Source organism: Lygodium microphyllum, chromosome 2 (assembly GCF_053477565.2).
Source record: "Lygodium microphyllum isolate KBCC chromosome 2, Lygodium_microphyllum_v1.1.10, whole genome shotgun sequence".
Taxonomy (NCBI): Eukaryota; Viridiplantae; Streptophyta; class Polypodiopsida; order Schizaeales; family Lygodiaceae; genus Lygodium; species Lygodium microphyllum.
In genome coordinates this window covers 81,807,950-81,831,939 of record NC_141136.1, presented here as the reverse complement: position 1 = coordinate 81,831,939, position 23,990 = coordinate 81,807,950, and the positions used below count along the sequence as shown (strand labels likewise).

At 43.5% G+C, this 23,990-nt stretch overlaps 1 protein-coding gene across 5 annotated transcripts in view; it reads right to left on the bottom strand.

Annotated features, from left to right (window-relative positions):
• LOC148039941 (uncharacterized) overlaps positions 1 to 23,990 on the bottom strand; it is a 153,013-nt gene that overhangs the window by 46,706 nt on the left and 82,317 nt on the right. For all 5 annotated transcript variants that reach the window (XM_087695386.1, XM_087695366.1, XM_087695369.1 and 2 more), the window contains 5 exons: positions 4,687 to 4,938; positions 4,361 to 4,501; positions 3,825 to 3,971; positions 3,552 to 3,683; positions 3,368 to 3,467 (listed from right to left, as the gene is read on the bottom strand). In XM_087695386.1, the coding sequence (XP_087551512.1) occupies positions 3,368 to 3,467; positions 3,552 to 3,683; positions 3,825 to 3,971; positions 4,361 to 4,501; positions 4,687 to 4,938 (772 nt within the window). The remainder of the gene's footprint in view (positions 1 to 3,367; positions 3,468 to 3,551; positions 3,684 to 3,824; positions 3,972 to 4,360; positions 4,502 to 4,686; positions 4,939 to 23,990) is intronic.

Below are 23,990 nucleotides of genomic sequence, written 5' to 3'. Positions count from 1 at the left end.
GAGACTTAGAATTGACTTTTAGTAATTTCCATGATCCATTTATGTATTGAATATTTGACAAGGGTTCATGAGACTTGAGACTTGTTTGACACTTTGTTACTTCTATAATAGTATTCATGTTTGCTAGTTTTATCCTTGCTTTAAAATGGTATTTAATGATTCCCTTTAAATATTATGTTGACAATCATTGATAATGATGTTAGCAGTTATAAATTGAAACATGATTTACAAATGGCTAATAATGCCTATTTTCTTGAAGGTTTGACATTGTTTGCATGTTTATAGAGTACAATTTGATCATTGGCCATGTAGATAACACATAGTAGGATTATTTATTTGAGTATTTCATGCATATGGATTCTATAACCCATAATTTTTAGTATAAAGGTAAGAAAAGCTTTTCAGAAGTTTCCTTTACAATTAATATCATAGGAAACTTATTTGAAACCCATTTCCTACCTTGCCGTTTCCGAATCTCCCGGCTACTATGGTAGTGAAGGTGCTTGCTTCTTTTCTAAGGTTGAACCTTGTGCTCTCTTCTATTTCTTTTTCAAAAGCAACCGGGACAAGCAAGCTTTGCTCATCAAATATTCTTTGAGAGACACTTCTGCTGCTAGGAGTATTTGCGAAGGAATGGATGGCTGCAAAGGATAAGCAGCTTTCATTCATATCTTCCAATAGTCCCATGCAAAAAGGGGGTAAGAACATAGAATGAAGGAAATATCTTACCATGGCGAGTTGGTCTATCCTTCCATTGATATCACAGAATAGTAGATATAGCTGCTCTTCATAGATGGTTGATCTTCATGAAAGTGGAATTACGAGAAGCCTAGATAGTTGCACGTAGTTATGGAGGGATCAAGGAAACAATGAACTCTCTCACGAAGGCAAGGAGTCCACCGGGTCCCTAGGCTAGAAGAGATTGATGTTATTGTCACTCTTGGCATTGACATTGAGTTTTGGGAAGTTTTACTTCCGTGCTTCTATGATCCATAACTACATCAATGCCTTTGTGAGCAGGACAACAAGCAGGAATCTAGGTTTCTCTTCCTTACTTGGTGCATGGCATAAGCCAAACTAGGCATGCTCATTACTCTCAAGCATGTTGCAGCACTATACCAGTTGCTCGCCATAGGCTTCTTTTGTCTTCAGGGCAAACATTGCTCTCCAAGCTGTATAATCTTTACATGATTGGACAAAGGCCACTTCACCTATCTAGCTCAACTGTTTCCTATCTTTAAAGGCTCTTGTCTTGCTTAGGCAATTGACAATGAGGATAGGGAACATTCTTCTAAGATTTTGTGCAGTCACAAAGTCAATTAGAAACTCCTCAGCATGAGGTTTGAGGTTATCATCATCTCCTAATATGGGCAGATTGAATGGAGGAATATTAGGGGCAGATTGGGTGGTTGACTTGAACACCTTGATGAGCCACTTGACATTTTCTAAGTCTGGTTGGGAGGATGGGGATGGCATTGTTGATGAGAAATTTTTGCCACCCAATGGTGCTTCATGGTATACTAGCACTAAAACTTGATAGTTGGAGCTGGTGCGTTGATTATGGTTTGACCCATTGGTGGCTCATCCTCCCATGTATCATCATAGACCAGTGGAGGCGAGGCTATTCTTGGGGATTCAGTTTCAGATTGTTCTATACATCAGAAGATTGTGGGTAGTGAAAAGATGAGACCAAGATAATGTGTCCCATTTTCTTGATCTCCTAGCTATTATATCGTGTCATACTGAAGTTGAGAACCCTATCTTCCATTTTCAAGTCATATTCTGTTTTTGGGAGCACAATTCCAAAGTCATGGTCGAGCATGGTTTGTGTTGCTTCTAGTTTGACCTTTAAGCTCTCAATCTAAAACTTTTGTTTTCCCTCGCCCAGAGTCCATTTTGGTGATTCAAAAGTCATTTCTGAGTTTGAGATCCTAAGGACATGTTCACAATGTCAAAATACAGGTGCACCTGATTTTTTTTCTGAGATAAGACACACCCAAATGGGGAGCACCTCCCCTCCAAGTATTAGCCAAGAAAGTGGGTAAGAGCCATACTGGCATCTTTTCCTATGCACAGATAGACAGTTCGCAAGCCAAATGAACAATGGAGCTTGATCACACTGAACCCTCCTCCTTGACAATCCTACCAAGAAGGAGAAACAACGGAGTGCATGACTAGGCAATAGCCCAGACTTCCACAAACACACCATGTGAAATAGGCATCCAACCAAGTGATGTACCCTATGAGACTTGGAAACTACAACCTTACAATTATGACCACAAGTGCTAACTACTAGGCCAACACCTTTGGGACACATTTGCACCTGACTTTTGCTACATTGTCAAGAGAAAAACCTTTAGTTGCACTAGACCAACTTAGATTTCCATCTTGATTTTCCTCCATCGTCACCGTTAGCATGATAATTAAAATGCCAACAGCAAAGAGGAAGATTTCCATCTTCATTTTCCTCCATCATCACCATTAGAATGATAATCAAAATGCCAACAGAGAATAGGAAGAGGCAGATGCAAGAAAGCAGTGACCAGACAGATACATGGACCAAGAATAAATGATTCTACTGCATATGCAAATATCTAATTTTGCAACAGATTACTTTTTATTTACAAATTTGTCAACAATTGAGGATATGATAATCGGTGACCACTATTGCCAAGATACAAAACTTACATGCCCATTGGTCATTTGCTTTCAAAGATTACAGATACTGCACTGCAAATGTGTCATTAAGAGCCATCAGATTTTACTAACGAGCACTCGTAATTGTTTCATGCTGTAATCCTTCCAAACAAGTTTGAGAGCAGAACTTTTCATGATCTGTCTGACCCATCATCAAGCATAAAGATATTGACCGGTCTTCCTGCCCTAAAAAATTGTACGCTGATCATGATGTAGCTTCCTCTCTGAGTCCAGTAAGATTGGTGTTACTGGCTCATTTTGCTGGCATTTGTGCAATGGAGCTTCCCTCCCAAATCAAAATGCCCTTATGTCACCATCTTGTGACTAGGTTAGGTTTTCCATTCAGCCCATCATGGTGCATTTTTCATTTCATTGACTGAGTCGGACAGTGGTAGTAGGCTCTCAAGTCATTAGCAACAAGTTCCTAATGTTTCAGTGCATCTGTGTGCAAAGATGTTTCTTTACTTGCTTTTTTGTGATGTTTAGAGTCACCATCAAAGTTTTCTACACGTTTGCTTGTAGGGGAGTCCTACTTATATACACGTTGTGAAAATTTAACTAGTAAAATCTGTCTACATTTTAGGCAAACAGCCAGTTCAAACTATTGATATTTATTAATCATTGAGACAGAAAACCTTGATGTATGGATGTAATAAATAAAAAAACCTACCCAATTTCAGTTTGATGTCATATTCCAGTCTTCGTACAAGACTTTCTTTTGCATCCATTGCAATCTGCAGATCTTGTAGTTCTTGCTGTGCATCGTGAACCTTTTCATAACATGAAAATTTGGTAACATCAATACAGGATATCATATGCCACAGGTACTGCAGGTTTAAATCTCAGAAAGCTACCTCATTTTGCTTCTGAGCGAGTCTGCTCTCAAGTTCCCTTATCCTCACATCACGGGCTTCTATGGTTTCTGTGAATGTATTGTTGGCAGCAGCAAGTTTTCTTTGTACTTCTCCAAGTTCTAATTCTCTCCTCTAAAACAAATAGAAACCATTGGGACACGTTACTTTCTAATATGAATGATTCATACTTCATACATCTGTAAAGGGTGGTGTGGCTTATTTTAGATCTAAAAAAGAGATGCTACTGCATTTTAATAGATGACAGGTTCATACTCGACAATTTCCTTCCAGAGTTGCATATTGGTTTTCATGATCTTCCAGTATCTTTCTCAAAGACCCAGCAATTTCAAATGCATTGCTTAACTGCTCATGCGATTCATCTGATGAGCCCTCGAGCCTGTCTACTGTATCTTTAAGCACCTGATTACACAGAGTGAGTTAGCAAGTTGGCCACATCTTTAGATACTTGGATGTGATAAAGAAAAAGAGATGCTTGATTGAAGAAGTGCTTTTCAGCTTCTGAGCACCTATAATATGAAGTATAGACGGCATTTGCAGTTGAAGGCATCAAATGCAACAAAACGGACTAACTGGATGTGTCTAGACGACAAGAAATAATGGCACTTATCACAAGTGCTAGAAAGAACTGTACCAGTGCTCTTGCAGCCTTTCCTGCTTGACTTTCAATGTTATCATTCAATATATTTTCATGCAGACATAAAATAACAGAGTGACAACATCTGGACCCACACATACACCTTTCAATATATGCAAAAGCTCTAGAGAAGACAACACCAGGAGGAACTGACCTTGGCATATGATTCTATTTGATTCGACTTTTCTTTAATCTGGGCATGAAGTTCCTTCATTGAATTTTCCAAAGTTTCTATCTCCATAGTATGCTGAACTTTACCGACAGTATCCTCCGCATTTTGTGCCTGCAGTTTCTTCTGCAAAAGTACGAGACAAGTCTTTCCAAGGATACGACTTTGATGTCTATGGTATTGTACGAAGTGCAAAAAAGAAGAAAAACAGGTTATATTTGAATCATATGGCTACATCTCCTCATTACAGATTTATTTTCACAAGCTATTGAGTCACAAAAATTTTACAAAGACCTTAAACTGACTAGCACCTGTAACCTGATAGCTTCAAGTTCAAGTTCTTCAATATGAACATGTTGCTGCTCCAGCTCTGCCCTCATTGAGCTTTCAATAACACCAGTATCTTCAAGAGACCGGTGCAAATCTTCTTCTTGTTTCTCTTTTTCACCAATTGCAATCTTTAAATGTGCTGTTTCAGATGACATTGCATGCAAACGATCAATGAGCTGAAGGTTCTCTACATCAACAGCAGTTGTTTGATGCTTTTGCTCTTCATATTGTGCCTGGAAATCCGTCCAAGCAGGCATGAAAACAATCAATTTCTATAGAATATTAAATACTTTCCTTCTTTTCACACATGCACTAGAGTCTCACCCACCAAATGGAGATGCTAATGCTTATGTACTACTTGAACAAACCATTATCTAAATTACTGACTTCAGGAACTATGCAAATGAACATCCAAAATTGGTAAGGAATGAAGAGAGGTCATGCATCTTTAGAGAGGTGACAAGCTCTGGGGAATGCCTGAATTGGGCATGTCAAATTGGTGCTTCTGAAGAGGGAAGGAAGTGAGTGAGGAGAGAATTTTAATCTAACGAGTAACCCATCTCCTGATAAGATCTCCTAAACATCAGATTCTTGAGTTACCCTTTGCTGAGTCATCATCACTAACCTCTCAGTCAACATGAACCTTAAGTAGAGAACAACAGAAAGCACAATCTTCTCAAATTAGGAAAAAATGCTGAGGCTTTCAAAGGCAAAAAATAATATTTTTGAAGACATGTTTACTTATCTTTTTAATCTGAACCATAACAATCCAAGATAGGGTTCTAGATCACCAAGGGTGTCATCCCATGATATGGATGGAAACAGGCAGTGAGTTCCCCCAGTGTGGAGAACTGATGATGGAAGTCACCATGCAGCTGGTCCCAAAAACCTCGATCTAAGCAGATAGATGATGGATGCCCACATCACTGACAAAGTGACAAACACCGAGTATTCTCCACTGAAGACCAACTGTAAGACCAACTGTCAACAGAACGTTTAACTATGCCACCTTGCAAGGCTCCCAATAAGCTCCCAAAGCTTTGATCAGAACACATCATGCTTCAAATATCAAGACCTATCAGGTAGGCAAAGCCCCTAATACAACCATTATACAAGACCAAGCCTTCAGATGAAGGCAATGTCATGCATCTATATTGCATAGAAAAGGTGGCACCCTTGGCTGAAAGAACCCTAAATGAAAGCTCCCCAGGTGATGCAAAGGAGACATTTTTTACAAGAAGAGAGATTCTAGTTAAAACATCTCAATCACCATCAAGGGGAAAAGAATGAAAACAATGATAAATCTCTCCATGCTATAAGAAAGACACACAAAAGAAATGCTATCATAGCTCTCTGCTCAAGGGAAGATAAAAAATACAAATACAAGGCTACTGAAACCACGAGTTTAGTGGTCTAGAATGCAACACCATATGTGGATCAGTATGTGGAAAAGTGCCACCCATAGTCACCAAGGACGGGGGACGGGGACGGGGATAGGGCGACAGGAAAATAGGGGACAGGGTACCGGGATGGGGATGAGGATGGGGATGGGGATGGGGATGGTGGGGACCCAAAATTTATATGTTTTCTAGACAAAATTGAAACTCTATAAAAAAACTAAACAAATACAATAGCTTGACTCAAAAACCTTCTAAAAATCATAAAAGTTTAAAACATTACATGATCCATGAAAGTTGAAACCCAAATGAATAATGAATACCCAAATTGAAGAATAGAAGTAATAATTGTCAATTCCAAATGGTGACTGAGAAATGTCATATGACATGAAGACTAAAGTCCAACAGTAAACACTAAATAATGAGTACTCAGATTGAAGACTACAGGAAACAATACAAACTGAGAAAGTAGTAAAAGTTAAAATTGAGGAATCATAAATGCCATATGACATAAAGGCTAAAGTTCAACAATAACCATTAAATAATGAGTCCTCAGACTGAAGACTACAAGAAATAGTACAGCTGAGAAACAATAAAACTAGTAACACATGCCAGTCTGCCCCGCCAGGCAGCACAAAACCTGCAGCAGGCAGCGCCAGTCAGCCTGCGTCGCCCCGTCAGCCTGCACTGCCTTCTGTCCCTGTGCCCTGTCTCGCCCACCTGCTCCAAACCTGTCGTCGCTGCCCCTGTGCCACCCCTGCACCTGAGCAGGGCCGCCTGCTGCAGCTCTGACAGGCCGCGCTGACACCTGCTGCTCTAACTTACAGCGCCCGCCAGTCCAGCTCTGCTCCAACCTGCGAGGCCAGCCCGCCACTGGTCTGTACCGCCTTCAGTCACTTCCATGGCTAGCTCAGTCCATATCAGAGGTAACAAACAAGAAAATTTTATCAATTTTTTATTCTCTTTAATTCTTTGGAAGGGGCTTTTGCCCGGGCAGGCATTCTCAGCTTCAGTACGTGTCTGGGACATGATTACAACAGAGATTTCTTGCATTTGGGCCAGACATTTTGGGGCTTTTGCAGTTAGCTCACTGATTGACACATGTACATCTGTGACACTCTGAAATAGTCTGATTATGTACATTTTGGGACAGTAAATTTTGGGGCTTTTGCATCTACAGTGCTGCTGAGCATTTATCGCCCTTGGGGTGCGTGCATTCCAGACAGTTTTGACAGAGAGTGCTTCAAATTTGTTAATTACAGCAAGGTACTTGCTGTGATTTCTGGAAATTCAAAGATTTCCAGGTTGGTCCAGCTTGAGACATTGCTCTTTTGCTCTCTGATCAGCATTGTTTTATCATGGCAAATCAGGGAGGCGATGTATTTACTTACATATCCAAGGAGGATAGGTTGGAAGGTAACAACTATTCACTCTAGTCCTTCATGATAAAGAATGTGCTGATTGCGAAGAATCTTTGGGATTATGTTAGTAGTGAAGAAGTTAGGCCCGGAGTTGTGGCTTGTGCTACTCCTCTAGGAGGATATGGACAACAGGCAACTCAGCCTGTTCAGCCTGCTCCAGCTCAGCCACTTCCTCAAAGATCAAGAGCACAGAAGGCATGGGATACACGAGATGCACAGGCTTTGTCACTCATTGCATTGGCAGTTCAGCGGTCTATAATCCATCAAATTTGGTATGCAACTTCTTCACGAGAAGCTTGGCTCACCTTGGAGCAGATGTTTGCTGGAAAAATGAGACATGCATCTCTTTCTTGAAGAAAGAGCTTGAGACAGTGAAGATGGATGAGGGTGATTCTATGCAAGATCACCTAAATAAAATTCAGGACTTGCGTGAGCAGCTTACGAATGTCGATGAGTATTACTCAAATGTACAGATAATATCTACTACCTTGAATTCATTGCCTCCCTTGTACTTGGCCTTTGATATGGCCTTGAACCTCACCATGAGGATTGCCCCACAACAACTTACTTTCCTTCAACTGGTCAGTTTTCTCTTAGAGAGAGAGCAGACACGAAAGAACAATGGTGTGGATATTATAGCCTCTGAGCAGGTTTTTATGGCACGGCACAAGGGCAAGGCCAGCTAAGGAAAGAATGGTCCACAAAGCTTTGTGACTTCTAGCACTTCACAGGGCAATAAAAAACAAGGGGGCACACAAGCAAAGAAGGGCAAGTGCCACTATTGCAAGAAGCCAAGCCACTACATCATTCAATGTAGAAAACACATAGCCAAGGAGGAGTCATGGATGCATGTTTGTGATACACCTTCTATTGCTACTGAGTCAGTGTCCTTTGTTGCAGACAGTGACTATTGTTTTTACACATGCAGTTGTGACTCTTCTTGGGCTGATAGAGCATTGAGCTCAACTGAGGATGCAAGCACATGGTTTTTTGACAATGCTGCTTCTAGGCACATCACATCTCGCAAAGATTTGTTTGCTTTTGTTATTGCATCCCCGATTGGCAATTCTGTATAGTGTGCCAACAATGCATCATACCCTGTTAGGAGTATTGGGGAGATGGTGCTAACAGCCATTGATGGCTCTATTCTCAGCTTGCAGGATGCCTTGTATCTGGCAGGTATAAAGAAGAATTTATTACCTATTTCTTATTTGGCACGATGTGGTTTGCATGTCACCTTTGATGATGCCAAATGTATGGTGAGAGATAAGGAGCACATGACTTTGGTTTTGACTAGCACTCTATGTCATGGGTTATATGAGTTGGATGCTCTTTCAGTTGATCAGTCAGTCTATTTAGCATCCACTCTTACTCTTGCTATGTCGCAGGTGGAGTTATGGCATGCTCACATGAAGCATGTAAACTATGGTAGCTTGATGCTTTTGCAGCGTACACAAATGCTTGATGGTTTACCTCTCTTGGAGAGACCTCTTGAGCACTTATGCGAGGGAGCTATTTTGGGAAAAATGCATCCTTTTTCATTTCCCCGTGATGTTGCTTTTAGAGCCACTGCCAAGTTAAAGATTGTGCTCTCAAATGTATGTGGCCCTATGCAGACAAAGTCATTGGGTGGCTCTTACTATTTCATCACTTTTATTGATGACTTTACTCGCTTCTGTTGGGTCCACTCTTTAGTGAAAAAGTCAGAAGTATATGATGCATTTTTGGCTTTTCTAGCACTCGAAAACCAATCAAGCTGCAGGGTGAAGACTCTCCATTCAGACCAAGGGGGGAATACATTTTCTTTATGGTGAATTCTTTTTTGAAGCAAAAGAGCGTTATTCATCACTACACTACTGCTTATACTCCACAGTAGAATGGGGTTGCAGAGAGGAAGAATCGGTCACTCATGGAGACGGCCAGATGTATGCTGAAAGCAAAGAGCTTGCCACACAGTTTTTGTATGGACGCAGTTATGTGTACTTGCCATGTCTTGAATAGATGCCCCACCAAGGAATTAAAGAGTATCACGCCTTTTGAGGCATGGAACAGCCGGAAACCTTCTATTGGGCATTTCTGTACTTTTGGGTGTCTTGCATATGCACACATTCCCAAGGTACTCAGGAAGAAGTTGAATAACAAGGCTGTCAAATGCATTTTTGTGGGGCATAGCAGTGAGAGCAAAGAAAAAAGATTCATGTCTCTAAAAAGGTATTTGTCAATAGGGATGTGGTTTTTGATGAAAAATCAGAATTATCCCTTGTTGGTTTTGACATATCAAGCTTCCAGTGATGTATTTGAAGGGTTGCTGCCCATTTCTTTCGATGATAAAACTAGAGCTTCAGCAAGTGAACTTAATGTTCAGTCAGCTGCTCCATTGGGTAATGCAAAAAATCAACCTATGGTTGCTTTGAATATTCAGCAAGGTGCTGAATCTGAAATTTAGCAAGAGCTTGTACACAGTTAGGAGGCTAGACAAATGCCTAGATGGTATTTACAGACTATGAAAGATAATCATTTGGATGCTCCTATTGCTCGTCGTACTAGAAGGCAAGCTCGTATGCATGATGGTGAGATATCACAATTAGAGCCTTTGCACTATTACTTGAGCATTCAGTTCATTCATGATGCTAGAGGCATTGGATTGTCACAGTCGAGATACATTGGTAAACTTCTTGAGAGGTTTGACTTACAGGATTGCAAGCCAGTTTGTACACCAATGGAACCTTGACTGAAGTTGTCATTGCATGATGACAGTGACTTGTTTGATATCCACACATATGCTCTAGCAATTGGATGCCTTATCTACCTATGCAACACTAGGGCGAACATACAGTTTACAATTTCAGCCCTGACAGATATACGCATCAGCCATGCATGTCACATTGGCAAGCTGTGAAGCGTGTTTTCCATTACCTGCAAAGTACTAGGACTCTTGAATTGCTTTATACCAAGGGGGAACCACTGCACTTACATGCTTATAGTGATTCTAATTATGCTGGTGATTATGATTCTTGTCACTCCACTGGTGCCAGTTGTTTCTTTCTTGGCTCATCTTGCATCTCTTGGCTTAGCAAGAAACAATCCACTATTGCCACATCGTCATGTGAAGCCGAATACAAGGCAACTTTCACTACCACAATTGAATGCGTATGGCTTAGACGCCTGTTAGCTGATCTGGATGTATCTATCAGGGAGCCTATTCCTTTGTTCACTGACAGTCAGAGTGTCATTGCAATGGCACAGAACCCAGTGTTTATGCATACACGAAGCACATTGAGATCCATTATCACTTTGTCAAAGAGAGGCTACATGCACGAGAGGATATCAGCCTTGTCTATTGCCCTACCACCAATAATGTGGCAAACATCTTTACCAAAGCTCTTCCTTGTGACAAATTTGAAGCATTTTGCAATGCTTTAAATTTGATCTCCTTTGGTGGATGACACTTTTATCCTAATCACTCTTCACTCCAGGGGGGTTTGTTGGGTTTAACTCACGCCTACTCTCACCTAGGAGTGTCGGTGATCTTCAGTAGGACACTGGGGCACCTTTTTCTCTCCGTGCGAGAGGTTTTTCCCCCCAGATTTATTCCCTTTATTTTATGTCTCTATGCTACACAATTTTAGGCACTTATCATGTTTCACATCCTCTTACAACCCTAAGGTTTAAGGGTTGTACTTTGTACTTTCACCTTACACTTCAGATTATTGCATTGGATGTCATGTTCTCACACTCTACACTGTCTACTCCACTCTCATCTAAGCTTCGATCTCTCCCTGCGCTCACAACATTGTCCTTGACCCAAACTATGGGGGGTCATATCACCAAATTATAGCAAGAAGGGAAAAAGTTTATTTTGTGTGTGTGTGTGTGTGTGTGTGTGTGTGTGTGTGTGTACAAGAGACCCTTTTTTGAGTTTCAATAAATAAATCAGATGTTTTCCCAAAAAAGAAAAGTTTCAATTTGCCTTCCCCTCGTCTTTCATGCACACATACACTCAAGTCTCGTGTCAATACAAAATCAACCAACATCTTACACATATCACACACACAAAATCGGTCCTAAGACAACATCTTTTTTTACAAATGCATACTCCTCTTTCTTGCACAAACGTGCATATAAACATGCATCCACACACAAACTTTTGTGTGGTCATCGCTGACAGACAACAATCAATAGTAGATACATACATACAAAAGAGAGCTATAATTTCTAATAGCCCACATCATCAACAGTACACACACCCATGCTTACTTGCATGCACGCACACATACTCCCCACACCCAATCTGTACACACCCATCCACCCAACACATGATAAGATGTCTAATGCAATGACAATGTTATTAGAAGAGTGAAGAGCTTGATAGAAAGATAGCAATTCAACAACAGCTACTTGAAGAAGGTATATATGGTTCTTTCCCTTCAAATATTGCATGTAAATCTGATGATGTTGTAGGGTCTTCGAGAACTCCATCAAGAATGGGTTGTTCTCTTAGAGAAAGAGATCCAAAGTAAGTCTCCTACTTTCAGACTATCCCATCTTTTCCATTGCAAGGTACACAAGTTTCCACTTACATCCCTTCTTCTTTTGCATCTACTCCCTTGTAACATTTCAAAAAAGATCCTGTGGAAGCTAGACTGCCATATGTTGATCTGTGAGAGTGCACAATGCAAAAGTGACACAAACACAGAGTGAAGTAGAGAGAGAGAGAGACAGAGAGACAGAGAGAGACAGAGAGAGAAACAGGTTTCGGGTCTGGATTCCCGTGCCACTGATTGGGTGGAAGTACGTGCAAAAAAAGGCAACAGGGTTGTTGCTGGCATGGAAAATACTGTGTCTACTCCCTCACAAGATTCCATGCGTACATATATGCGCAGGAAGGAAATGTTGTCTTCTGAGCGCGCTGCCCCTGCCATGGTTTCCTCTGCCCCACGTCATCAGCCCGCCAGAAAAATGTATTCAGATCGTCCAAAGGGTCCCCCTGCTAAGCTGGCATTTGATACCAGAGGTAATGTCATTACCCCATGGGACCGTCGTTACCCCCGCTTCAACCCCAAGCCAGTAGATATGCCGTCTACTTCCAAATCTGGTCCTCAGAACTCTTTTGCTGTGTTGGCGGATTTCTTGGACGAGGGAGTCCTGGACATTCTTGCTGACAAGGTCAAATCAAGGCAAGATGTGCCTCGTACCTGATTTGGTTTTAACTACACATGAAAATAGCCACGTGGAATGTGCGAGGAATTTGTTCTCGCCACAAGCAACATGCCATGTGGACGGTATTGCACGAAAATCAGTGGGATGTCCTGTGCGCTGTTGAGCACAAGAGTCACGGTGAAGCCGGAAAAGTAGTGGATTGCAATGGCTTTCGACTGTTCTATGCAGGGACAAAGGCCATGCATTATTCGGGAGTGCTCATGATTGTACATGACAAATATTAGCCTATGCTTATTAAAAATGATGTTCATGGCCGCTTTTTGGTGATTGAAATTTTATTCGAAGGGGAAATCTTATGGTTACTTGGCCTCTATGCTCCGAATGATTCGTTATCTCGTCGAGAGCTTTGGCAGACTTTGCAGACCTCCTTGTCACTTGGCAGAGGAGGCTTCTTCATGGGGGATTTTAATATGTGTGTGGATTCTTCCCAGTCCACATCGGAGCATTCGGTGATGGACGCACCTGAAAGTCGTATGTGGCATGAGTTGGCTCTTTCTGTTCTTAAGCAAGATCTCTGGTCCTGGCTACACCCGTCTTCTACAGGGTTTACTTTCCATTCGGCTCAGTATGCAACAACATGGTCGCGACTGGATCGTACGTATATCATGCAGAATGATGACTTTCTTCCCGAGATGCTCGACATCAAAGTGTTGCAGCAATATGCTTTGTCAGACCATTTCCCTCTGCAGCTTGAGCTGCTTGCACAACCCATTGCACCTTTCAAGCGATTTCTGGACCGACTCTCTTTGCGCTTCAACTCATCTTACCTGAAGCATGCACTCTTTCAGGGCTATATGCAGCAATTGATTGACAGATTTGTCTTGGACTTCTCTTCTCAGGGCACTGCGTCTTTTGAAAGATTGCTCTCTAATGTACAACGGGTTGCTCGACAGTATGGGATTTATCATGCCTCTCTTTGTCGGCAGCGTCGCAAGGCAGCAGAGGATCTGCTGGCTTTGGTTCGTTCTCTGTTGGTCGACACTCCGGATGATGCATTTCTGCTTGCACTAGACATGCGGGTGGCTGATCTTATTAAAGCATTCCAGTTAAAATCATATCAGCAGGCCAAACTGCAACATCTGACGGAAACTTTGCAAGATAGTGCATGTCAGACCCATAAGTTCTTTCGAGCGCTCCATGCCTCTCCTACTCGAGAAAATATGACCAGACTCGAGGATGCAGAAGGCCACCTTATCCTGGATCCGCAGACTATTGTGCATATGTGCAGGAATTATTTCCATGACCTTCTCGATTTCACCTCTCCCCCTTCGGCCCAAATTACTCAGGCCCGTTCGGCTTTTTATGACCTCGTCCGCAATCAGCTTCCGCAGGACATGCAAACTACTATGGAGTCTGATATTTGTGAGGCAGAGGTTATGGACGTCTTGTTACACTTACCTAAGGATAAAAGCCCGGGTTGGGATGGTCTCACTAATGAGTTCTTTGAAGCTTTTGCTACCCAACTGGTGAAACCTTTGCAGGCTTTGTTCCAGCAGGTGTGGGAAACGGGGATCATGCCTTCCTCATGGAAAGAAGGCCTCATTAAACTGCTTTCAAAAGCTCCTTCGCCATCTAAGTTGACACAGTGGCGCCCAATTTCTTTGATGGGTTCAATGTACAAAATCTTTTCCAAAGTAATGGCGAATCGGCTCCATAAGCATCTCCCGGCCATTGTGTACCCTCTACAGTATGGTTTTATTAAGGGCCGAAATATCCTACACAATGTATTGAATGCTCAACTGGCAATTGATTATGCCAGGCATTCCAATCAGGAGGTCGTACTGATTCAACTGGACCTGGAAAAGGCTTTTGACTATCTAGACTGGTCTTTCGTTGCTGAACTTATGTCTGCTATGGGCTTTGGTCCGCGGATGTCTAGTCTCATATACACTATTAGCGCTGCAGCGTCTTCGCGGGTCATGCTGAACGGAGGTGTTACTGAGCCATTTGTCCTCGCCCGCTCTGTCAGGCAAGGATGCCCTTTGAGCCCTCTATTTTTTGCCCTTGCCACACATCCAGTTCTTTCGATGTTATCTCATATGGCAGCCTCTTCTCAGTTGGCAGGACTGTCACTTCCTACAGGACAGCACTTCATTGGCCAATCCCTGGCAGATGATACTTTTATGATTTTGCGTGCGGACAGGGATAACCTTCGAAGAGCATTGGATGTTTGGGGCCTCTTTGGTCAGGCGTCCGGCCTTCGCATCAACGCCCTCAAATCAGCCATTCTCAGCTGCACGGAGTCGGATTTGCAGTCCTTGGACTGGCAGGGTCTGGTTGTTCCTCGTGGCTCCATTGTCAGGCACCTTGGGTACCCTTTGGGTGTTGATGTTCCCCCAAAGCAACTGCTGCAGTGGATTTCTCAGAAAATGGTGGCTAAGTTTATGTATTGGAAATCTCAAGCCTGGCCTTTCCATGTTCGTTTCAAAGTGGCCCAGACTATTATGTTGCCAATGCTCACATATTTCTTACCATTGTTGCCCTGGACTACTACGACTCTCAATGCTCTTACTCAGTCCATTCGTTTCATGCTATGGAAGAAAGACTCATTGCATGCAGGTATTTCCTGGATCTCTTGGTCGCATGCGTGCACTCCTAAACGCATGGGTGGCGGAGCTATTTTAGATGCCCAAACTCACATGCAGGCACTCCGTTGGTCGCTTTTCCGCGCCATGTGCTCGGATCATCATCCATGGGTCGATATAGCCCGTTATTTCCTTGAGGGCCAGGGGCTTCAACATGGCAATACCCAGATCCGGAGTTCTTGGTGGCATGTTCTTAATGCTGATTCGCGGTTCTCCAGCTCTTCTTGTTGCTGCTCACTCATTTGGTGTGTTCCTGGAAACACGTCCTCCAGAAGGCCCAGTGGCATCCAGCGGAGGATCGCTTAGCTGCTAACTCTTTTCAATTGGAGTTGCTGGCAGTTTCCCGTTTACTTGCATGGGAAGGTAAACAGGACCTCAGACCACAATTCAACCGGATGGCCCGTTTGGGTTTGTCTTCCGTTGCGGATGCCACCCTTGCCAGTCGTAATGTGCTTATATCTTTTCGTACAGCCAGGCGGCTTTTCAGGATCCCTCATGGTTACAGGCCTTTATGGGAACAGCTTTTGAGGGTGCTCTAGAGCAGACAACCCTTTCCTGCCCTTGCTTCGCATCATCCCTGGCAGGATTGGGACCTACAAGGCCGGCTGACCTTAAGCAAAGCCTCTGCTAACCAAGTGTATCATATTCTGATTAAAGATCATCAATGGCTCGTCACCAAAGTGAATGCTTTATGGGGATTACGTAAATCCCGGTCATGGTGGAGGGAAACTGTGATGGCGGGCTGGTTGAACAAGACACCCTTCAAATGTAAAGTTTTTCTTTGGAGAATGATGGTTGGTGGTCTTCCGCTTGCTTCGGCTCTCTCCAAGCGACGAATCTCCAATGGCCACTGTTTCTTTTGCACCACTGCTGTGGAATCCGCCCGCCACCGATTTATTTCTTGCCCCATCGCAAAGAAAGTCTGGTTATTTATATCGGCTGTCTGGCAAGGAGTGGTTGGTTCCACCCTGCGCCCCTTTGATTGGGTTTTCGGGCAGCCCAAATACCCCGCTCCTGCACAGCCACATATGAAGCTCGTGTATCATTTTCTTCGATATTGGGGCTGCTGGCATAACTGGACCGTCCGGAATGCTTTTCTTTTTGACTCCGCCTATAATATTCAGCGGCATATTGCCAGGCTTAAGGGCCTCTTGTATTGGCAGTTGGATCTTCTCCGGCATTCTGATTTGCTCTCTAGGGAGGACTTACGTCCCTGGCATAGGGCAATTTCCTCTGCATCTTTGCCATGACGTTGTAACTTGTAGCACTTAGAATCTCTTCACATGATGACTTAGATTGTCGTCATGTATCTTGTAATCAAGTAATCTTGTATTTTTTTCGTAATTAATACAATTACCTTTTACGAAAAAAAGACAGAGAGAGACAGAGAGAGAGGAAGATGAAGATGCAGGAAGAGTACTACACTAACTCAAGAAGAATGTTGATACAATGATGATGGACTGTTTAGTCTCTACATGCAGCCCAAAGCCTTAGTAAGGGCACCAGATCAAGCTAATGACGATGGTAGCACCAAGCAATAAGAGTCACAGTGTGCACTTGCAAAGGGAAGACAAAAGACTAAAGAGAGAGAGAGAGAGAGAGAGTGTGTGTGTGTGTGTGTGTGTGATTACGAAAAAAAAAGTGTGTGTGTGTGTGTGTGCGCGCGCGCGCGCGCACGCGCGACAAGTGGGGGGGCTGGCTATAAATAGCCATAAATGCCCAAATCTGGCCGATTTGCATGTGGAGAGGCCATAAATGCTAGACCCCGAAAAATCCCAAATGACCGTGACAATGTCCAACAGGTGTAGGCCACAAATTGTGGAAAGCGGTAGCTAACCTAGGAATGCACATAAGAAGCCGAAAAAAATGAGGAAATGCATCTAAACTGCCAGAGCTCCTATGTCTCCATCAGACTCTGACAACTAGGACATGACATACTAACATAATGAACATAGGCAGATTAACACCCCCTCTCAGAACTTGGTGGTGTCTAAAGACCCAACAACCTCATGTGATGAATCATAGAAGCTTGGGCAAAGGCTTTGCGAAGAGATCCACCGCATTGTCCTCCATTGGACAGCAAGCCACCGCTAACTTGGAATCAAGGATCCACTCTCGAATACAGTGGTACTAAACCTCGATGTGCTTCATGCAAGCATGAAACACAAGGTTCTTTACGAGAGCAAGACCCCTCTAGTTGTCCACACGCACCTCCATAGGTCCAAGATAAGGAAAACAAATCTCTACCAACATGCGGTGAAGCCAAACTGCCTCCATAGCTATAGAACATAAGGCACGATACTTTGCCTCGGTAGAAGAAAAAGCCACAATAGGTTGCTTCTTGTTGCTCAATGAGATAACGCCTAATCCAAGGGAGACGGCATACCTTGTAGTGGATTGTCTAGAATCCACATCACCTACCCAGTCCAAATCACTCCAACCAAAGAGAGTAACCCCCTCTCCATACATGATCCTGTAGGATTGAGTCCCCTATAAATGACAAAAACCGCATAGGGATGCTCTCCAATGCTCTTGAGTGGGAGTCTTCATGAAAGAAGACAACAATGTCACAACAAAAGAATATCCAACCAAGCGTGAATAAGTCAGATGAGAGAGCCAACAAAACACTTAGAATGGGTGGCAATGGTACAGAGAGCTCTGACTACCAAAAGCTTGGACTCTAGGTCCATGGGGCAAGAAATAGGCCAACAATTGGCCATACCAAACTTTGAGAGAAGCTTCAAAATGTATCTGTGCTATGAAATAAAAATGCCCTATGCCATTTGATAAATCTCCAAGCTAAGGAAGAAATGTAGGGTGCAAAGATCCGTCATGTCAAACTCGTATCGCAAAATCTCCCAAGTACAATCAACCTCTTGAGTAGAGCTCCTTGTAATAATAAGACCATCCACATATAGGATGAGCAAAATACACATAGCACCCTCAACCTTGAAGTATAGGTTGGAGTCATGAGCTGATCAATGGAAGCCACTCTATAGAAAGAAGAGATCAATCCTCTTGTATACTAAGCACAAGGAGCCTACTTCAAGCCATAGAGGGCCTTCCGCAATTTGTAGACATGGTCCTCCTTTCTGTACACAAGAGAACCTGGAGGTTGTGAAACAAAAAATATCCTCCAAAAGCTTAATGGTTGAGAGGTATTCTATAATAAATTAGTATCTTGTATGACAACCACTTCTTTCTTGCTTCTTACTCCTAGTGGCTCTATCTTTCTCTTAGCAGCTCTCTCCCTAGCTTGGTGGCTATGCTCCTTCTTGGTGGTTATCGGCTATCTTCTTGGTAGTTTGGTGGTCTAATCCCTTCATAGTAGTATCGCAAGCTAGTGGGTTAGAGCTGATGAAGAGCTAAAAGAGTGGAGGAAATGATGGGGAGGGAAGGGATCTTCTCGAAAAAAGAAGAGGTAGGGAAAGAGATGAAAACATAATGTACTTTAAAGGGGATGGGGGAAGATGATTGTGGTGGTGGTGTATCTTCAAGTCGTAGAGTCGACAGCCCTCCGTGGTAGTGTCATAGCCCACGAAGATAAGCTTCCTCGACTTCAAGTCAAGCTTCGTTTTCCTCTTCTTCTTGTCCATATAGACAAATGCATCACATCCAAAGATGCAGAAGTGAGGCACGAAGGGCTTTTGACCAAAGAAAGCCACATAGGGAGTCATGTCCTATAACGCAAAAGTCAGGGAACGGTTGCAGATGTGAACCACAGTAGCCACCGCCTCACCCCAAACGGAATAAGAAAGAACCCAATGCTCCAACATAAATCAGGCAATCTGTAGCATGGTCTGATTCGCATGCTCCACCACACGATTCTCCGAGGTATGTTGGAATGGGTATACTCCACCCGAAAGCCATGATCCCTGTAAAACTGAGAAGAGCTGAGAAATAAACTCTCCACCATAATCTGCTCGTACCCCACAAACTTTGGAAGTAATTTGTCTCTCCATAAACACCTTCCACTCACTGAATTGAGAGTACGCCTCCCTCTTGTACTCCAAAAAATAAGGCTGCATATAATAACTGAAGTCATCAATAATCAGCATCAAATACTTGGTCTTCCTGAGGGAGTCTGTGCCCTTTGGGCTGCAGAGGTCAGTGTGAACCAACTCAAGCACCGGGAACAAGCCCTCCTAGTGGCAACCTCGAGATTTTGTTGCCTATGTTGCTTTCCCCTAAAATAGCTGGGGCAAAAAGTGTGAATAGGAGGGAAGTCAAGAAGTCCCTCCACCATCTTCTTCCAAGAAGCCCGTCGTATAGCGTCAAAATTGAGATGACCATAAGGAGCATTGAAAGGTGAGAAGGATCAAAGCTTGCACGTGAGAGCTATGGCGGGAGAGCAAGAAAGAAAGAGAGAGACAAGAAATGGAAACTCCAACAATCACAATGTGTGACCGGGCCTTCCTTTATTCAAACTATCACTAAAAGAATAAAGAATAAAGAATAAAGTAACGGTGACGGGCACCCGCCAACTATAGTATACAGTGGTGGTGACTGTCAGTGTAGTAATACACAAGCGGCTAGGCGGAGGCACCTTTATCCCGGAGGCGCCTTTACCCCCAACAACCTCCCACTTAAAGGCGAATCTGCCCTAGTAAGGAGTGAAAAGAAAAAAGAAAAAAGACAGTACAACATGTACACATGTACAACAGGATAAGGAAAGACGTCATCTCGTCCCATGTCCATCAACCTCCTGAGGGAGGCAAAGCGCTCTGTAGAGAGGCTTTTCGTGAGCAAATCTGCAGGATTCTGGTCAGTCGAGATCTTGACAAGGTCAACAGACTTGTCTTCAACGACCCCACGTATGAAGTGATACCTCACCTCAATGTATTTCGTCTTCGCATGGAAGACCGGATTCTTGGCTAACTAGATAGCACCCATAGAATCCGAATGTAATGTAGGGATAGCATCAATACCAAGGTCAGCAACCAAACGACCCAACCAAATGGCCTCCTTGCAAGCCTCAATGGCTGCAATATACTCGGCCTCTGTAGTACAAAGGACCGTGCATTTCTGCACCCTGGACACCCTAGACATCCAAGAAACAGTACCTCCAGCACAGTTGAATACATAGCCGGAAGTGGACTTCCTACTATCTGCATGTTTTGCATAATCAGAGTCGGTGTATCCCACGACTCCTGTATCCTGGCTGCCATTGCATATGCACAAATCTGAAGTGCCCTTCAGGTACCTCATGATACCCTTCACGGCATCCCAATACTTCTTGCCAGGTGTAGCCATATAGCGTGCCACAACACCAACTGCAAAGGCAATATCTGGACGAGTAGCTATCATTGCATACATAAGACTACCCACTGCGGATGCATAGGGAATCTTGGCCATCTCGGCCCTCTCCTCATCTGTCTGCGGACAATCAGCCTGTGATACCTTCACATAAGAAAGCAATGGACAGCCAATAGACTTTACGTCCTGCATGCGGAAGCGCTCAAGGACTTTATGAATATACTCCCTCTATGACAAGTAGAGGAGTCCCTGATGCCTGTCGCGTCTAATGCGCATACCAAGTATGTGAGGCCTATCCCATACCTTTCATCTCAAAGCTCTTCTGGAGCTAAGTCTTAAGAGCATCTAGCTCATCATGAGCTTTCCCTGCTATCAACATATCATCCACATAGAGTACCAAAATCAATAAAGAACCATCACGGGCTTTCTTCGTGTAAAGACACAGATTCATAGCACTCCTACTATAGCCCTGTGACTGCATAAAGGCATCAAACTTATGATACCACACCCTAGGTGCCTGCTTCAAGCCATAAAGGCTTTTCTTCAATTTGCATACTAGGTGCTCCCTACCAGGTTCTACAAAGCTCTTAGGCTGCTCCATATAAATCTCATCATGCAAGTCCCCATGTAAGAAAGCCGTCTTGACATCCATGTAAGAAAGCTGTCAAGCTGAGCAACCAAAGCCAAGACTAAGCGCAGGGTGATCATCTTAACCACAGGAGAAAAGACCTCATCAAAGTCCACATCGTGCTCCTGCTTAAAACCCTTTGCTATCAATCTAGCCTTGTATGCTGGCTTGAGGTGTCCAGGGGTACTTTTCAGCTTGTACACCCACTTGCATGGCAAAGCCTTCTTTCCCTTAGGCAAGGAAACCAAATCCCAAGTCTCATTCTTATGCAAGGAGTCTATCTTAGACTACATAGCCCTCTCCCAGGAGTTACTTGTCACCCTTGCGCATAGCCTCATCATAAGTGAGAGGCTCTCCTGCATCTGTAACCAAGACATAATGCATTGAGGGCTGAAATCTATCAGGTGGATGTCTGTCTCTAGCAGACCGTCTCACGGCAAGCTCTGTTGCCTGCCCAGTTGCCTCTCAACACCTTGACCATGAGCATCTGCTGCAGCTGTAGGCTGTCCAACTGGCTATGCGGGAGCTCTCGGCTCCTAAAATATGGCCCTGTTGATCTCAACAACTCTCTCAGGCTGCCTATGCATCTTGTCTTCATGGAAGACTACATCATGACTGCGGATGACTTTTCGCGCCTGTGGATCCCAGAGACGGTAACCCATCTCGCCTACATCCCCATAACCAAGAAAAATGCATTTGACACTCTTAGGATCCAGCTTACTTCTCTTGTCCCTGGGCACATGGCAAAATGCCTCACATCCAAAGACACGGAGATTCGCATAAGAGGGAGGTTTTCCAGTCCATACCTCCTCTGCAACCTCGAAGTCCAAACCACTAGAAGGTGATCTGTTTATGATATGCACAGCTGTACTAACTGCCTCAGCCCAAAAGCTCTGTGGTAGACCTACATGGCTAAGCATATTACGTACATGCTCCTGGATGGTTCTATTCATCCGCTCAGTCAAACCATTCTGGGAGGGCGGTGTAGGGGGCAGTCAACTGACACTTGATACCCCTCTTATCACATAACTGCTCAAAAGCACGTGAGACATACTCACCCCCATTATCTGTCCTTAGGCATTTTAGCCTATACCCAGACTGGTTTCAATCAATGCACGTCATCTCTGAAACACAGCCAAGACATCTAATTTCAGCTTAATGGGATAAGCCCAAACTTTCCGTGAAAAATCATCTATGAAAGTAACAAAATACTTTGCACCACCCATAGACTGACAAAGCATGGGCCCACAAACATCCGAATGTACTAATGCCAAGGGCTCACTCATGCGTGGCCTACCAGACTTCTTATGCGTAGATCTAGTCTGCCTGCCATAAAGGCAATGCTCACATGAATCAAAACATGCATAATCAAGGGGCTGTAAGTATTGCAAACCAGAAAGCATTTCCATTCTCTTCAAATACATATGGCCCAAACGGGCATGCCAAAGAGATACATGTGGGATAGAACCCACAGACAAAACATGATCAAGGAAAGAAGCGGATACAATCAAGGGATAGACGCTGCCAGCCTTAGCACCTCTCGCAATCACAAGCCTGCCACGAGTGATCTTCCATGCAGAGTCTTCAAAAGATACATGATAACCTGCGTCATCAAGCTGTCCAGCTGATATGAGACTGCGTGTCAAAGCAAGTACATGACGTACATCCTGCAAAACAAAACTGTTGCCAGAAGGAAATTGCAGCCTAACATCACCAACGCCCACAATATCAAGAGACTGTCATCACCCAAGCGCACAGAATCCGAAACAATACGGTATTAATGAAACCACTCTCGACGAGGTATCACATGAAAGGATGCACCTGAGTCCAAGAGCCAACACTGCATGCATAGAGTGTATTTCTGTCATCTGCGAAGCACTAGAAGAAGCTGCAAGGATATAATCATCATCAACATCCTCAAGCTGCATAACATTGATCTCTTTAATTTTAACACTGAACTTTGCAGGCACTATGCTGAGATCAGAAGACTTATCCTGCACTTTGTCTTTCTCCTTATCTTTGCGTCGTTCATTGCGCAGTTCATGGCATTGTGGCCTAATATGACCCTTTTTCCCACAATGGTGACAAGTAACATCTGCATTCCTGCCACGGATTTGCTACTTGACTTCCCACGAGACTTGAACCGAGATTTCTGAGAATCCCGTCCACGGCCACTGCCACTGCCATGCTTTCCATATCCATCATTCCTGCCTCTAACTGTCATAGCATGCGACATACAAGAGGCATCCAAATTCTTACGGTTAACCTCTTCCTACAGAAGAGCACTCTTAACATCAGATAATTTCAAGGTAGCAGTAGAGGCACATAATGCAGTGCGGAATACATCCCATGACTCATTAAGAGTACCAAGCAAGAAAAGAGGAGTGACATCCTCTGCAAAAGTGATGTCCTGCGAAGTCAAGTTCTTGAGTATAGCATGGAACTGGCTCAAGTGAGCAAACATAGTCACATTCTCCTTCATGCGCAGATCCATAAGCTACTTCAGCCAATACATCTGACTTGCTGGACTTTTCTTGTCATAGAGGTTCTTGATTTTATTCCACAATTGCCATGCACTCTGTTCTTCCTCAAATACATTGTAATGAACCTGTTCTGTGAGAGATAATACAATAGTGGACTTGCATAACTCATCAAGCTCAAGCCATTCCTCATCTGGCATAGTTGCATGCGGATGCCCGCTCAACCTCAATGGTTTGATCTGCGATTTCTGCACCAACACCTGCCAAATCTGGCTCTTCCAATAAGAGTAATTCGTGC